Genomic DNA, 16155 nt, shown 5'->3' on the forward strand with positions numbered 1-16155 from the left:
TCAGCTCTCTTTAGGAATACAACTCAGGACATGGCTCTGTCAAAGCAGGAGGAGAGATTTAGAAAAATTAAAAGAACGAAAAAAAGAAAAAGGCAATGAGGATAAAGAGAAAAGGGAAATTTGAAACATTTGGCAGTAGCTTCTGGAGTCAAGGGAGGAAAGAGTAAATGAAAACCCACTTCTGTGTGGGGCTTTATCATTTTACGAAGAATTTGCTTTGCCCATGGTCTCAATGGAGCTGCACTTGAATTCAGGGCTTTCTCTTAAGTAGGGTTGATTCTTGGTGGCCACTGTTTTGGTTTGTTCACTCGCTTTTAACCAAACTGGTTTAAAATCCTCACATTGATCATGCCTCTGTCTTTAGTCTTTTGGGTTCTGGTAGCCCTTATCCTGGTGTTTGACTTTCATGTTCTTCTCAGTTTTCTGTCTTCATTTGTGTCTGAATGACTGTCTGTGACTATGGCATTGACATCGTGTAGTTCAGATAATTAACATTTAACATGACACTATTTACCTAGTCATAGCTTGTTTGCTTGACAGTTTCAGGGACTGAGGCTTATAAAGATTAAGAAAATTGCTCAGAACCACACAGCTGATTAATGACAGAGCAGAAATGAGACTTGTCACCACCTGAATCCTAATTTAGCCCTCTTTCTACTCTTCTACCTCAACTTGGATCGAGGGAAGAGGTAGCTGCAGAGCCTCCTGCACTCCTCTGTTGGTTCCCAACATACCCTGGGTATCGCACTGGCTCCTGTTGAGTGTTCCAGTGCCATGCTGGAAGTCACCAGCCAGGGCACTCCTCCCAACCCAGCCCTCTCTGACGACTCCTTCCAAAGTACTGCAACTTGCTGACACCCCAGTCACCTGCTTCCACTGGAATGGGGGCTGCCAGTTAGACCACCACACAGATGCTTCAAGAGGCCAGAACTGAGACCTTGAAGTTTACTGACAGAAGCAAAGCAACACTTGGGCTAGACACAAGATCCAAGTGAAGCTCATAGCTCCTTCTGTGAACTCATGTCTATGGTCCCCACCCCTGATTCAAGTAGACACATCATCCCATCCCATCTAAGAAGGTTTGAAGGCAATTGTATCCCTTCCTTGCTTTACTGTAGCAGACTAGGCTTTTACTTGTCTCTAATGTCATCGTTCCTTCCTTTGAATTCATTCTCTGAAAATTGCTCTGTAATCGTCACTTTTATCTATTTCTCCTGGGTCAGGGCAGCTGGCAGTTTATACCCCATCAAAAGTTTCCCATTCGATTCTAAGCACAAGGGTAATAGTGGTGACTTCAGTGCCCTGCCCACATCCCCACCTGGCTTCCTGCGCGTTCACGTCCAACAACCAGCACCTGTGGCTTTTTTGGCAGACTTCCCCTGGGTTCCTAGAACTCACTTTGCCCGGTGCTTGGAGAGCTAAAACTGCCTGGGAATTTACTTCCCTCTGAGGTGGGCCTTATTGAAAGACTGACAGAGGTGAGAGCCTGAAGGTCTGTCTCCCTTCCTTCTGGTTGGAACAAATCCAGGGAATAACTTTACACCCCCTGTAGGATCAAGCTGAAGCCACCTGTGCAGAACTTTGATCCCCCCCCACCTTTTACTGGCTTCTTCCCTGCCCTTATACTGCTTCTCCTAGTATCCCTTTCTTAATAAATCGTTTCACATAAATCTTCATGCTACTGGGAAACCCAAGTAAGACAAATAGCCTTTAAAACAATCTTGATTTTTTTTTCCTAACATCAAAGTCTCTGGATACCAAAAGCCTGTAGTAAGTAGCTAGATTCGAGTCTGAGTAGTTGTCAATTATTCATCAACCCCTTTGTGGAGTTTATGGTACTCCTCATAATAAAATGTAGAAAATTCCAATTCTCCTAGCATAACTGGGCCCACCATATTCGATTGTAATGCCCATGCCAGTCTCCAAAACAAAATCCTACAATGCTGTAAGAACACACAAGCCCTGGAGTTGAATTAATTTGAACTAAGAGACCTTTTCCCTACCAATAATCAAAGTCAAAATTTCTTTGGTGGTGATGGATACTCTCACCAGGATGGCACCCTTAATGGTCAGTTTTCCATTTCCACCATCTATCTTACCATCTGATTACCAGCCAAGGTCCTTGGCTTATATTTTGAGATGCTTGTTCAGAGGTCCGCATGTTCATTTCACTTATTCTGTGCTGCTACACCCTTACAGATGTGTAATTGGGCTGCTTAAATTTCTAAGCCAGAGTTCATGTGTGACAACATACTACACCTGTCAACTATAGATAGCATTCCACGGCAACTACTGCTTTCATTTTCCCTACTTCTTTCCTGTATCACTGGCTATGTTGCCTACATGAGCATCAAGCTATATCTGAGGCCTACCCCCCAAAAGTCTTCAGGGCTCCCCCCAAAAGTCTTCAGGCCAACAAAAAAAATTGAAACATGCCTGTAGGAACTGTGTACTGGGAGGCAGAATCAAACTGGAAATGCTACCTGCCCCCCACCCCCACCCTACATAGCCACACCATCTGTTCCTGGTACCAACAACCAAACAAAACCCAATAAAAAACCCAGATGATAGTTATTAAGTACTCATGAGTGTGCCGTCTTAGCTCAGTTTTGAATCATGATCAACAACTCTGAATTCCCTTTTGTGGGCAATTTGCTAAGCCCTCACCCCAACCATTTCCCCTATCAGCCTCTAATAATCCTGGGTTACAATAGGCACATACCCAACTTCCAGAGTCTCCCAGATATCTAACACCCAGGGATGGCCCCTTCTTTCTAGTGCCTGTGCAACTGTTCAAAAGACCCAGTCCTCGGGAAGCCCTGGAAGCCTAGCTAACTCCACCGCACTCTGCTTGACATTTATAAAGTGCCCCCTACAGTTGCACCTCGCTGTTATCCTATGTCCAGGTGCAGCCTCCTGCGTGGCAGCTTTCTCTCATCTGGAGCTGTGAATAACAAAGAGTTCTGCCTCTCATCTATATGAGTGTCTTTGTGTTATGTCCCATCATCCAAGGAAGCTTTCATCATACCTAAGGTCATATAATTATGAGACAGAAGCCTGGCAGGCAACATCTTAATCAAAATAAAAACATCATCCATAAATGGACAATGTGAAATCAAGTGCCATCGATGGGATGCAATGAGAAGAACACAGTATCATTCCAGTGATATTCCTGCCAAAGATGTATCATATGAATTGACTCATAAGAGAACATCACACAGATACACTTGTGGGGCATTCTACAGAATAACTGGCTAATCAAGGTCATGAAAGTCATCAACTGTCCCCAGACTGTCATAGCCTTTCAACAAACCTAAGGAAATGTCCAATCTACTCAGCAGGAACCCAAGGGAGACTGTGGTACCCACCATACCCTCTCAGCAAGCACCACTTGGCACACACAGCATCCTCAATTGCCCATGGACTGGTATCAGCACCACATATATCCACCTTCTCCTTGCCTCTTCCTATTTTATCTCCCATCATGTCTTTCACTATTTCTGAACCCTTTGATCTGTAACCTCAAACTGGACCTTGATTTCTGATTTTCTGAGTAATAACCTAAGCTTGATGCACCCTTCTGGTTCCTGAGCATCCTAGCAAACTGTGCCCCAGGTGGGGTATCCAAAACTCCAGTATGTGCCCTGATCCTTATTGATGCCTAGTAACCCTGCTGTGGTCCCTCCCCCAGGACATGTGAGAGCCAGACACAAATGTTTTCTGTGTCCCCTAATGGTTTAAACTGGATTTACTTTTATACCACAATATTTTAGTAAGGTGTGCTGATATTTATAATTTAAAGAAAGTATGTAGAAAAATGGTAATCTCCATCAACTTTGTCAAGGGAAGCTTTGGAGTTCGGAGTTCACTAGTAAGTGATCTATCTAAATTTTATCTTAACATTAGATGTAATTTTCATCTGAATACATCGTAGAGCTTCTAAATTATAATTTTACTTAAAAAATATGATGAACACAAATCATTTTTGAGGTAGAGTTTCAAGAATGGTTTGTTGACTCAAAGTGTAATTGAGGCATTTACAAAGTATTCGTTTGGTAACCTCCAGCCTCATTTGTATATCTTTCTGTGTTTGTCTTCAAGAACCAAATCAAGGAGTGGGCAAACTTGTGCAGAGGAAGAGATATCCCCTGCTCCGATGATTATTCCCTCATGAATATCCTGGGAGAAGCAGTGACCATTCGAGCCTGGAATATTGCTGGATTACCTTCTGACTCATTTTCTATCGATAACGGGATCATCATAATGTAAGGAAAATGTTTTTCTCACAGATGATCTCTGTCAGTCAGTGGGTTTATTTATCTGTGCACCTTTTTAACACTTATAGCTAGTGAACTTTAATAGTATTGAAAATTTTATTTAATAAGCTAAATTAAATATGGATAATCCCTTCTCCAATTAATATTGGAATAGTAGAATACTGGAGACAGTAGTGAACAAACTAAAAACCCCAGATGACTTTTGCTTGGTTTTTAATCAGTTTTTAGCAAATAGAACAAAACCGTGTCATAGGTAAGTGAAGTCCAAAATTTTTATTCCCATAAAACACAGGGTTTTGTTATTGTAGGTTAATGAAACATGCAGGTGTAGGTTTGTGGTGGTGATGCCTTAGTCCCTGCTGGGTGTGGGACCACCTTAAATGATATGGATACATTTCTGGGTCCTGAGCTGACTGGGGCTTCTAAAAGAGTGGAACTATTCCTGGGATCTCCTGGTCAGTAGATAAATGCCATGGAGATTGGGCTGGGAGGATACTGGAAGCTCATCCACCCCCACCTTTCCTCCCGGTCTTACCTCCCAGAAGCCAGGGACTTCACTCTGCCCTAGTGTGAGGACGATCATTAATTGTGATATTTTCAAGATCACATTACCACGGGCCTTCTGTCACTGGGCCAGTTTTCTTGGAGGCTTTAGCATGTTAGGAATAGCACAGGTAAACCATCAGTAGGAAACGTTCAGTTCTGTGTTAAACAACTATTTTGAGAAGTTGTTACTTTACTACCGAACAAGTAATTGATATGATAGTACTTAAAGTAAAAATGATTGAGGCATGTAAATTATTTTAAATAGAATTAACCACTACGTGTAAAAAACCAGTTATTAAATTTTTTGCGTGTAATATTTATGAAAATTATTGTACAAATTAAAATTCTGATGAACAAATTTCCTTACTGCCCCACAAATGATCCTAACATATAGATTTTTATGGCATTTATTTACTAAACTATTCTAAAAGGATTTGAATATGTGAAATTTGAATATAACATAAAACACTATAAAATCTGATGAGACCATCTAAGCAAATTAAAGAGGTAGTTACTATTAGGTACTAGAGACAAGCTAATCCTTGCAATTGTGTCCTGAATTAAGCTCATAGCTCTCTAATAACCACGGTAAAAAAGAGAAACTGTGCCACACAATTCTCATTTTTTAATCAAGCAAATAATAGTCAGAAAAACAAACTTTCCCAAGAATTAAACTTACATTTAATTATTTTGTTGATGAGAAAAGATTATCAAGATTTTCTTTTGCAGACTAAAATTAAGCCCTGGGTACTCTGCTCTCATGATCTAAATTAATCCAGAAGAGAAATTATAGAATCTAGATAAATGATAAATATGTACATTAATTTGCAACTAAAACAGATTTTTAAGTGTCTTTTAAGAAGTATAGAATGGCAGCTAGTTTTTTAAATACTTAGCAAGTAGGTGCCAGACAGTTTGCGTGGATGTTTAATGTGAGAATACGTTGACCTATATGGGAGGTTTCTGAAAATTTAGAAGTCTATCTTTTGGAAATCTCATACAGTGTTGGTGAGAATGTACATTGGTGCAGCCACTGTGGAAAATGGTATTGAGATTCCTCAGAAAATTAAGAATAGAACTACCATATCATCCAGCCATTTCACTTCTGGGTATTTATCTGAAGAAAACAGAAACACTAATTAGAAAAGATATGTGCATTCGTATGTTCATCACAGCATTATTTACAATATCCAACATATGGGAGCAACCCAAATGCCCATCAACAGATGAATGGATAAAGATGTGGTGTGTATGTAAGATGAAATACTACTCAGCTGTAAAAAAGATGAAATCTTGCCACTTGTAACAACATGGGTGGACCTTGAGCATATTATACTAAGTGAAATATGTCAGATGGAAAAAGACAAATACTGTATGATTTCGCTCCTATATGAAATATTAAATAAATAGGCAGGTAATAAGCAAAACAAAACAAAACATACATATAGATACAGAGAGCAGAGCAGTAGTTACCAGAGGGGGAAGGGTGTGGTAGGGAGGGTGAAATGGGTAAAGGGGATCAAAGGTATGAAATGAATAGAAACTAAACCTTTGGTGGTGAGCATGCTGTAGAAGTCAAAATATAACATGGTACAAGTAATAATAATAATAAATTTTTATTTTAAAATTTTCAATAGAAAAAGGAAGAAGTCTACCTTTTACTTTTGTCCAGCTGGACCAATTAACTTCAGCCTAAATAATAGTCCAATTTTTTTGTTTTTGTTGTTGTTGCTATTGTTTCCCTCTCAGAAAAAAAAGCTTTGCTCTTCCCAAGCAATTGTGAATATACTTGATCATGTCCCACACAGTAGTAGTTATGCCTTTATTGTTTTATTGTGCAATTTATATACCTTTGTTCTATCTAGTAGGTTCTATAACCTATTCCTATATCTCCACATATTCAGTGGAGGCTAATATGCTTCTTATTTTCTAGCAAATAAGTGTACCTTTTCTTTTGGGTCCAGTCATATTTCAGTATTTCAGCTTTTATGATTCCCAATCTTTCAGTGATTATTTTTCAAGGTGAACTCCCATTTCAGGAGAGATTGAGGTAGAAAATGATTTTAATGAGTCATAACCCCTACGTGTTTGCTATTTGTTTGTAAAAGTGTTGAAGTATTAGAAAGACGTTGTGGTAGCAACCTTACTAAGAAGGATATATTAACATTTTCATTCTTGGCTTTTTTCATCAATGATTTTGATAATTTAATACTGAGAGGTTTCAATAAATAGGTTAAGATGATCATTTTGAAATATCAGGTAAGTATCTTTCTTACTTGCTGGTAAGTTCTTCCTTTCCCAGAGATACTTACTTGATAATGATAATACCTAATATGGACCACTTACTAAGGGCCTGATCCTGTGCTAAATGCTTTTCACATACTTTCTCAGCTGAGGGAGGAGTCAATAGTTTAGGGAACTGGAAGAATATGTAAGATTTGGACAAGTTAGGACACAATTAATTTTTGGAACTACTGATACTTGGAGGTCCTTGGCTAATCAGAATTTCAAGGGCTAGTGATAACATTAAATTTAATTGGATTTTATCTGAACATTTCACAGGGAAAGTATTGGGATTGTTTAACAACTTGGTAAGTAGAGCAGACCTATATCTAATATAACTCTGTCTTTAAGTTTTCATTTCTATAGAAGTCAGGGAAATTAGGTTTATTTCAGCGGCTATAATAACTGAGAGGAACATCTACCTTTCTTTGTCTGTTTTCATCTAATTTTGTGTGTGGGGGGATGTGTGTGTGTAAAGAGGAAAATAGCAAAACTCTTTGAAATTCACCACTGCTATATATCCAAATTCTGTCCTTCCATGCAGACTACAGTGAACGTGTATTATCATGTTAGAAGTTTGTGTTTTTTAAAAAATCCCAAAGAGTGCCATGTATTAATCCTCTCTAGACAATAACAAAAGAACAAGCACTATCAAATTTGGAGTGATGGAGACTATAAAAATTCAGTTTCCATATGGGAACCACTGGGTTTAAAGCATTTCTGGATTCAAGAATATTTGATGGAGAAAGTAAGAGAGAAGATTGTGTAGAGAAAACATTCTTTGTCAAAAAATGATGCCAAATCATGGTGGAGAGTACGTAAACAGTAAATATAGTACTTGTTCATTTCAAATTCAGGAATTATATACATCCCAAAAGTGAAGCTGTTGAAACCAGCGTATGTTACACATAGCTCCCCACAATAACTGTTGTTATATATATATTTATATATATAGCCAGTACATTCTCACCCTCATACTTACAGGACATTCAAGTTATCTATTAATTCTCAAGTGAGTTTTGGTAGTTTGTCATTGAAGAAATTGGTCCATTTCACCTAAGTTGTGAAATTTATGGGCATAGGGTTGTTTGTAGTATTCCCTTAACATCCTTTTAATGTCTGCAGGGTCTGTGATAATCTTCTCTATCCTTCCTGATATTGATAATTTGTACCTTCTTTATTTAGCTAGAGTTTGATAAATTTTGTTGATCCTATCTAAGAACAAGCCTTTCATTGCTTTTCTCACTTTTTTTTTGTTTTCAGTTTTATCAGTTTCTCGTTTAATATTTATTCTTTTCTTTTGCTTGCTTTTGACCTAAATTTCTCTTCTTTTTCTGATTTCATAAGATGGAAGCTTAGGTTACCGATTTTAGATTTTTCTTCTTTTCTAATCTATGCATTTAATGCTATGTATTTTCCATTAAGCACTGTTTTAGCTGCATAGTACACATTTTGATATAGTGTATTTTTATTTTCATTTCCTTTAAAATGTTTTCTAATTTCTCCTGAAACTTTTCTTTGAACCATAGGTTATTTTTAAAATGTATTGTTTAATTTCCTCATACTTGAGAATTGTTAAGGTTTCTTTTTGTTTTTTTGCTTTTTAACTTAATTCCATTATGTTCAGAGAGCATACATTATCTAATTCCAATTGCTTTAAATTTATTACAGTTTGTTATATGGCATAAATATGGTCTATGTGAATGTTCCATGTGGACTTGAAAAAAAATGTATTATTGGATGGAGAGTTCTTTAAATTTCAGTTGAGTTATTTGAGAGTGTTGTTCACATCTTTCATATCCTTGCTAATATTCAGTTTACTGGTTATTTCTTCATTTCTATCAATTTTACCTTCCTGTATGTTCGAGCTCACTTGTTGGGTGCGTACACATTTAAGATTATTATGTATTATTGATGAATTGACCCTTTTATCATTATATATTATCCCTCTTCATCACTGATAATTTTTCTTGTTCTGAAGTCTCCTTTTTTCTGATTACTGTAGCCAGTCAAAAGCTTTCTTTTGATTAGTGTTTGCCTGGTATGTCATTTACTTTTAATATAAACATGTTGTTATATTTGAAGTGGGTACCTTATAGATAGCATACAGTTAGCCCTTGTATTTTTCTAGTCTGACAATCTGTCTCCTTCAGTTAGTAAATTTAGACAACTTTATACTTGATGTGGTTGATATCACTGAAATCAGATCTAACATTTTATTATTTTTCTGTTTTTACATCTAATTTTTGTTGCTCTGTTCCCCATTTCTTATTCTTTTAGATTATTTGAATAATCACCGTTTTTAGTATCTCATTTTAACTTATCTATTTTTACTATAATACTTTGCATTATTTTTTAGTGCAAAATTTCACAGTCTTCCTAGAGATATTTTACCACTTCAGTGAAAATGTAGAAGCCTTGTAACTGTACAAGTCCCCTATACCCTCCCCTGATTATGTTATCAGTCATATATATAATGTCTGCATCCATTGAAACTCTGCCCCCCCCCCCCACACAATGTTGATGTTTTGTCTCAGTATTCAAATATATTTTCAAGAACTTAAGAGAGGGAAAATAGCCTATTACATTTACCATTTTTTGCTCTTCTTTTATTTCTAAAATTCACTGTGGCATCATTTCCCTTAAGGGTGAAGAACTTTAGCATCTGTTTAGAACAGATCTGCTGGCACATAATTTTGAGAATATCTTTATTTTGCCTTTATTCTTAAAGGATATTTTTGGTGGACATGGAATGCTGGGTTGACAGTTCTTTTCTTTCAACACTTTAAATATGTTCTACTGTGTTCTGGCTCCATAATTTCTGATGTAAAATCTGCAGTCTTTTGGATAATTGTCATCCAAATGTAATATATCATTTTTTTCTGCTGCTTTTTAAAAAACATTTTTTCAGATCCTTGGTTTTCAGCAGTTTGATTATAATGAGGCTGGGTGTGGGTGGGAGCTTTTTGTTTTTTGGTTTTTTAGTTTCTCCTTTTGAGGATTGAGTTTTGTGAAGTTGTAAATTTATGTGTTTCACTGAGTTTGGGAAAGTTTCAACCATTTTTCAAGTGTGTTTTCTACATCAGTCTCTTTCTCCTTCCTTCTGGGCCCCAATGACATGAACGTTAAACCTTTTAATATTTTCTCACAGGTCTTAGAGACCCTGTTCTTTCTTTTCCAACCCTTTTTTCTCTTTATTATTCAAATTGGATCATTTTTATTCATGGATCATCAAGTTCACTGTTTCCTCTGTTGTCCCTTTTCTGCTATTGAGTTCTTACAGTGAAATTTTAATTTTAGATATTGTATTTTTCAGTTCTAAAATGTTCATTTTGTTCTTATACTTTCTATTTATATGCTGAGAATACCTTTTTCATTTATTTTAAAAAATATTCACCTTTAGCAAATGAAGTGTTGTTATAATAACTGCTTTAAAGGTTTTTTTCTGCTAATTCCAACACCTTACTTTTTCTTTGAGAATTAGTCACATTATGGTTCTCTGTATACCAAGTAATTTTGGATTGAATCCTGTAAGAGCAGCCTGCACATATTATGACATCGCTCAGACTCTGTGTACAACAGAGGCCACTTTTCTCAGCTCTTCTCTACAGAGAGATGGATTTTCACTCAGTGTTTTAGGTCACTGCATCACCACTGCTCTGCTATGGTAATACAGTTCTGTGGCTGGGTTGACCTGGGGTTAGAGACAGAAGAGAGAACAGAGAAATCCCCCCATTGCTCTCTGGCTCACACATATCATTTTCTCAGTCTTCTAGTTTGAGTTTTTGCTACCTGTGCCTGCTGCATAATTCCCCTCATTGGGCCTGTTCTCAAACCAAAGCCAGAAGATAAAGAGAAAAGACACACACACACACACACAAGAAAGTCACCACCACCTTATTGGTTATTCTTCAAGTTTTAACTTTTTTCCCATTCACTTCTTATTACTTACTTTTTAGAATCTGCAAGTAGTTGATTTTTGTATTTTATCCTAAAGTTTTCATTGTAATCAGTGACAGAGATAGGCTGTAATGGACTTCATCCATCTTGGTCAACACCAGAAGTCCTTTCTCTGATTTTGAGATGGTGTTCTTCGGACAAATATTCTCCATGTGAGGATAATCTGTCATAAAGTGTCCATTTTTAGAATGAGTTAACTTGTATGGTGCTTGTCAGATGTTTTTTTGCTGTTTCCACTTCAGTGGATTATCATGTGCAAACTTTATTTGATCTAGGAAAAGAGGATAAAGAAGAATCAGCAACTAAATTGTATATTTCCTCAAAGAATACACAATTTAGTTGGGTGATGCAGCTAATAAATTATATAATTACCACAATAGAATATTATCATTATATGAAAGTACCATAAACATAATGTGGATGGGTGGCTAAAGAAGTTCAGTGAGAAGAGAGATCAAGACAGGCTTTGCGGACTGCAAAGCATTTGAGTTGACTTTGAAACATAAGTAGTACTTGAACATTAAAGGATGGGGGAGAAGTGCATTTTGGACAAAGAAACAGCATGAACATGGGTATTGTGGCTAAAAAAATGTGGAAGCAACAGAAGGAAGAGTGAGTCATTTCATTTTCTTTAGGGAAGCATAAATGCTGTCTAACGCTCACATAATCCTCCAACCTTAAAAATATTTCCAAAATGTAACATAATGAAACTTTTACATGTAAGTTTTGTTTCTAATTTCCCTCTTACTTCCTTTAGTTTCCTATGGATATGATTCCCTTTTTATTAGTTGGTTGCATCTAAGATATTGTACGACTCTTTTGGTCTCATTTCTTCCTAAAAATAATTAATATTATAAAATGAATTCTGTCCCTTCCCCACCCCCTATAAAATCATATGTCAAAGATATAACGCACTATGTGATTCTATCTGGAGACAGGGCCTTCAAGGAGGTAATTAAGTTTAAATGAGGTCATAAGGATAGAGCCCTCATCCAATAGGTCTGGTGTCCTTATAAGAAGAGGAAGATACACAAGGGATGTGCATACAGAGGAAAGGCCACTTGAGGACACAGCAAGAGGGCTGTGTTGTCTGCAAGCCAAGGAGAGAGACAGATGCTGGCACCTTGATCTTGAACTTTCAGCCTCCAGAGTTGTTAGAAAACAAATTTCTGTTGTTTGACAGTCTGTTGTAGTTTGTTATGGCAGCCCAATGTGACTAATACATTATATAATGCTGATATTAGAGGACTGTGGTTTCTTCCATTTGGGACAAATTATCCAATGAAATACTAAATTGTGTTATAATGAGATGGAATTGAATATGTTATCCTGATTCATCCCTAGCTTTTTTTTTTTTTTCCCTAATCACCTTTTATTTTCTCCTCCTGCTCTTCTGATGCTCTGTGCATTTGCTGTGCTCACTTTTGGAAGAGTGTGACAGTATCTTTAGGAAACTGGCCAAATTACAACTTGTGTTTACTAAAACTTATAAAAGAAAAAGAACAGTAATCCTAATGCTGATTACATTTCACAGGAGATAGAAAGCTCTATGGTTGGATACCAGGTTGTGATGGCAGATACTGGTTAATTCTTTGTGACCCAGTACCACCCTGGACAGTAAACTGCACACTTTGTGGTGGTTCACTACTCTTGTTCTTGTCCTAAAAGTGAGACGTGAGTGAGAATAAAGCAATCAGTATGAGCTCTCTCATAGTGCAAAAACCCTGTTTCATAGAGTATATTTCTGTCCTTAGGAAGCTCACAGACTCTAGGCAAGTATGTCATGAACTACATATGTGACATTAAATATACAACTGTTTGAAACAATTACTGGGTCAACAATTGTGTTAACACTTAAGGGTTGATGGCTATTATAAAGATTAGATGATATAAAATTTTGCTTCTCACCTTTTTTTTTAGACCATTGTATCTTTAATGGCCTAGATTTCAAAGAGAGATATGATGTCTCCATCCTTTCTCTTTCCCTCTTGTGCAAATTACAGCAGATAGAAGTTGAGGAAATGAAGTGGATTGCCCAAGGACGCAAGAGTAATTAATGGCAGGGCCTAGTGAAGAACTGGAGTTTCCTGATTTCTAGTACTCTTGCTGGTTATCATTGTGACTTAATTAGCAAGAGCAGCAAACATTTTCAAAAATATAATTTAACATTTAGAGAATTGTAATTTTCCAAAAGGAGTAAAAGAGCTTGTGTTAAGTTTGCCAGATGGCTTTTATAGATGCCGTTCTAGTAGCCTGCTCAATTTAAATGTCTCTGCTTCAAGAACACAGTTTCTCAAAACAAGTTTAAAAGTAAAATAATACTATAAAGTATAAACTGTAAGAAAGTGATGCATACATCTTTGAATAGCATAGAGACAAATCATGGCTTGAGCAACATTGTCTGTCTTTCCCTTTTAGGAACGCAAGAAGATGGCCTCTGATGATAGATCCTCAAGGTCAGGCTAATAAATGGATCAAGAACATGGAAAAAACCAATAGTCTTCACCTAATTAAATTAAGTGACCCTGACTATGTCAGAACTCTGGAAAATTGCATCCAGTTTGGTACCCCTGGTATGTAGTTGAATAACAAGCATACATTACAGAAATTCCCAGAGAAGGCACAATTAACCCAAAATGATGTTTGTGTCAGACTCATCTTAAATAATTACTTTGTTAGTATCTTTTGTTATTTATTGATAATGAGTCAGGTGAGAACTTTAGAGATTATAGTTCTAGCAGGTTAGGATGCTTTGTCTCAAAATTCATTTGGGATACATCTTCTAACTCAGCTGTTTTAATTTTTGTCTGTCTTTGCCATTCTATAGTTCTCATTATAGCTCCATTTCTGCAATTAAAAGGGCCACTCGATATGCCAAAAGTATTTTAACACAACATTAGTACAACTACCTCTTTATTCTTCTCGCAACTTATCCTACAAAAGTGGCAGAGAAGTGAGTACCCATTTTACATGGCCAACTATTATCTGCCGTTTACAATGGAGAGATTAAAAACATGACATGAATTTTTCTATGAAGCTCTGTGCACAGGTCACATTCGTCAAAACAAAACCCAGAATATTTATGATTTGATTAAGCTGGGGTTATTAGTCACATTTTAAATCCATGTTACCTATCAAATTTTGACTATTTACTTGACCAAGTAAATTGCCAACATTATGAAAGGACAACATATTTAGCCCCAGGACAAGTTTAGCAAATCCCAGTTGCTAATAACCAGTGTCACATGGAAGAATCAAAAGAGATATACCAAACAGACTTACAGTTTATTTTTGCGCATTAGTAATGAGTTAGCCTTTAAAATATTAATTACAATTTTAGGCTTGGTTTGGGTAAGCATGAAATGAAGAAAATCTAAGTCTACCTACAAAATGTTGTGTTTATATATATGAACACGCAGACACACACACAAATACTTTTCATTCATCCAACAGGTGTTCTTGGAGTATAGTGTAATGTATGTAGTTACCAAAAAAGGGACAGCTTGATCTCTACTATCAAATATCTTGCCTGTTTAATGGGCAGAATCAGACAATATATATAACTGTTATAAAAACAGAAAGTGGACATACTTTACTAACCCTTGTTAGGAGCACTGTGGACTTCTGGAATCAGAGTACCTGCCTCTGTTACTCAGTACTTGCTTCAGTGACCTTTCTGAGACTCAGTTTCCCCATCTATATTTTGACCATATAGTGTGAGGAAGAAATGAGTTACTATACTTTGGGTGCTTACAACAGTGTCTGATAAGCTCAATTTATATTAATTTTTTATTTGGGGAGTTACTATGTGGCTTATGTATATTATCTTAATTATATTAGAATCATATGTAATTATTTTATATAAGAAAGGCACAGATGGTGAACTATGAGAATTTAGAGCTATCAGGGATGATTTCTTTTTTAAAAAATTTTATTGGAGTATAGTTGATTTACAATGTTGTGTTAGTTTCAGGTGTACAGAAATAGAATCAGTTATACATATATATACACATCCATTCTCTTTCTGATTCTAGTCCCACATAGATTATTACAGAAAATTGAGTAGAGTTCCCTGTGCTATACAATAGGTCCATGTTAGTTACCTATTTTATATATAGTAGTGTGTGTATGTTAATTCCAATCTCCTAATTTATCACTTCCCCCCCACATTTCCCCTTTGGTAACCATTAAGGTTGTTTTGTATGTCTGTGAGTCTTTCTGTTTTGTAAAAAAGCTCATTTGTATTATTTTTTATTAGATTCCATGTGTAAGTGATATCATGATATTTGTCTTTCTCTGTCTGACTTACTTCACTTAGTATGATATCTCTAGGTATCCATGTTGCTGCAAATGGCATTATTTCATTCTTTTTTATGACTGATTAATATTCCATTGTATATATGTACCACATCTTCTTTATCCATTCCTCTGTCGATAGACATTTGGGTTGCTTCTATGTCTTGGCTATTGTAAATAGTTCTGTAATGAACATCAGGGTGCATGTATCTTTTTGAATTATGGTTTTCTTCAGATATATGCCCAGGAGTGGGATTGCTGGATCATATGGTAGCTATGTATTTAGTTTTTTAAGGAACCTCCCTACTGTTCTTCATGAGAGAAGATTTCTTGAAGGAATTGGCACCTTAGATACTTTAAGTAATTAAAATTACTTAATTTAACTTAAATATTCAAGTATTTTTTGACACAGTAAAAGCAATGAATAATTGAGCATCTACCATGTGCATGATATTTTGAAGATTTCTGTGATCACAGTCACATGTATTGATGTTAGCGCTGCGTCATTTGAGAGAGGAAAGGGCCATACAGACAATCTGTCTGGTGCTTTTCAAACCATGGGTTACAAGTGTGGGAGAGAGAACCAGCTTCGTGGGTCATGACCAGCATTTTTAAATGAAACACAATGGTTTAGAACATATTAAGCTGCATAGCATGGAGTATAGGTAAGCATTATTTCATGAAGTTTTAAAAGTTTTATGCCTCTGTGTGTATGAGATCAAGATTTAAAATGTATTTCTTACTTGGAATTGTGGCCATAAATATCTGAAATCCAGTAGTAATTCTAATAACC

General features: G+C 36.3%; 1 protein-coding gene across 1 annotated transcript in view; it reads left to right on the plus strand.

The window, feature by feature from the left end:
• DNAH7 (dynein axonemal heavy chain 7) overlaps positions 1 to 16155 on the plus strand; it is a 244682-nt gene that overhangs the window by 159385 nt on the left and 69142 nt on the right. The window contains exons 47-48 of the mRNA XM_057746773.1: positions 4102 to 4265; positions 13485 to 13639. Coding sequence (XP_057602756.1) covers positions 4102 to 4265; positions 13485 to 13639 — 319 coding nt within the window. The remainder of the gene's footprint in view (positions 1 to 4101; positions 4266 to 13484; positions 13640 to 16155) is intronic.

This window comes from Hippopotamus amphibius, chromosome 8, assembly GCF_030028045.1.
Source record: "Hippopotamus amphibius kiboko isolate mHipAmp2 chromosome 8, mHipAmp2.hap2, whole genome shotgun sequence".
In the NCBI taxonomy this organism is placed as follows: Eukaryota; Metazoa; Chordata; class Mammalia; order Artiodactyla; family Hippopotamidae; genus Hippopotamus; species Hippopotamus amphibius.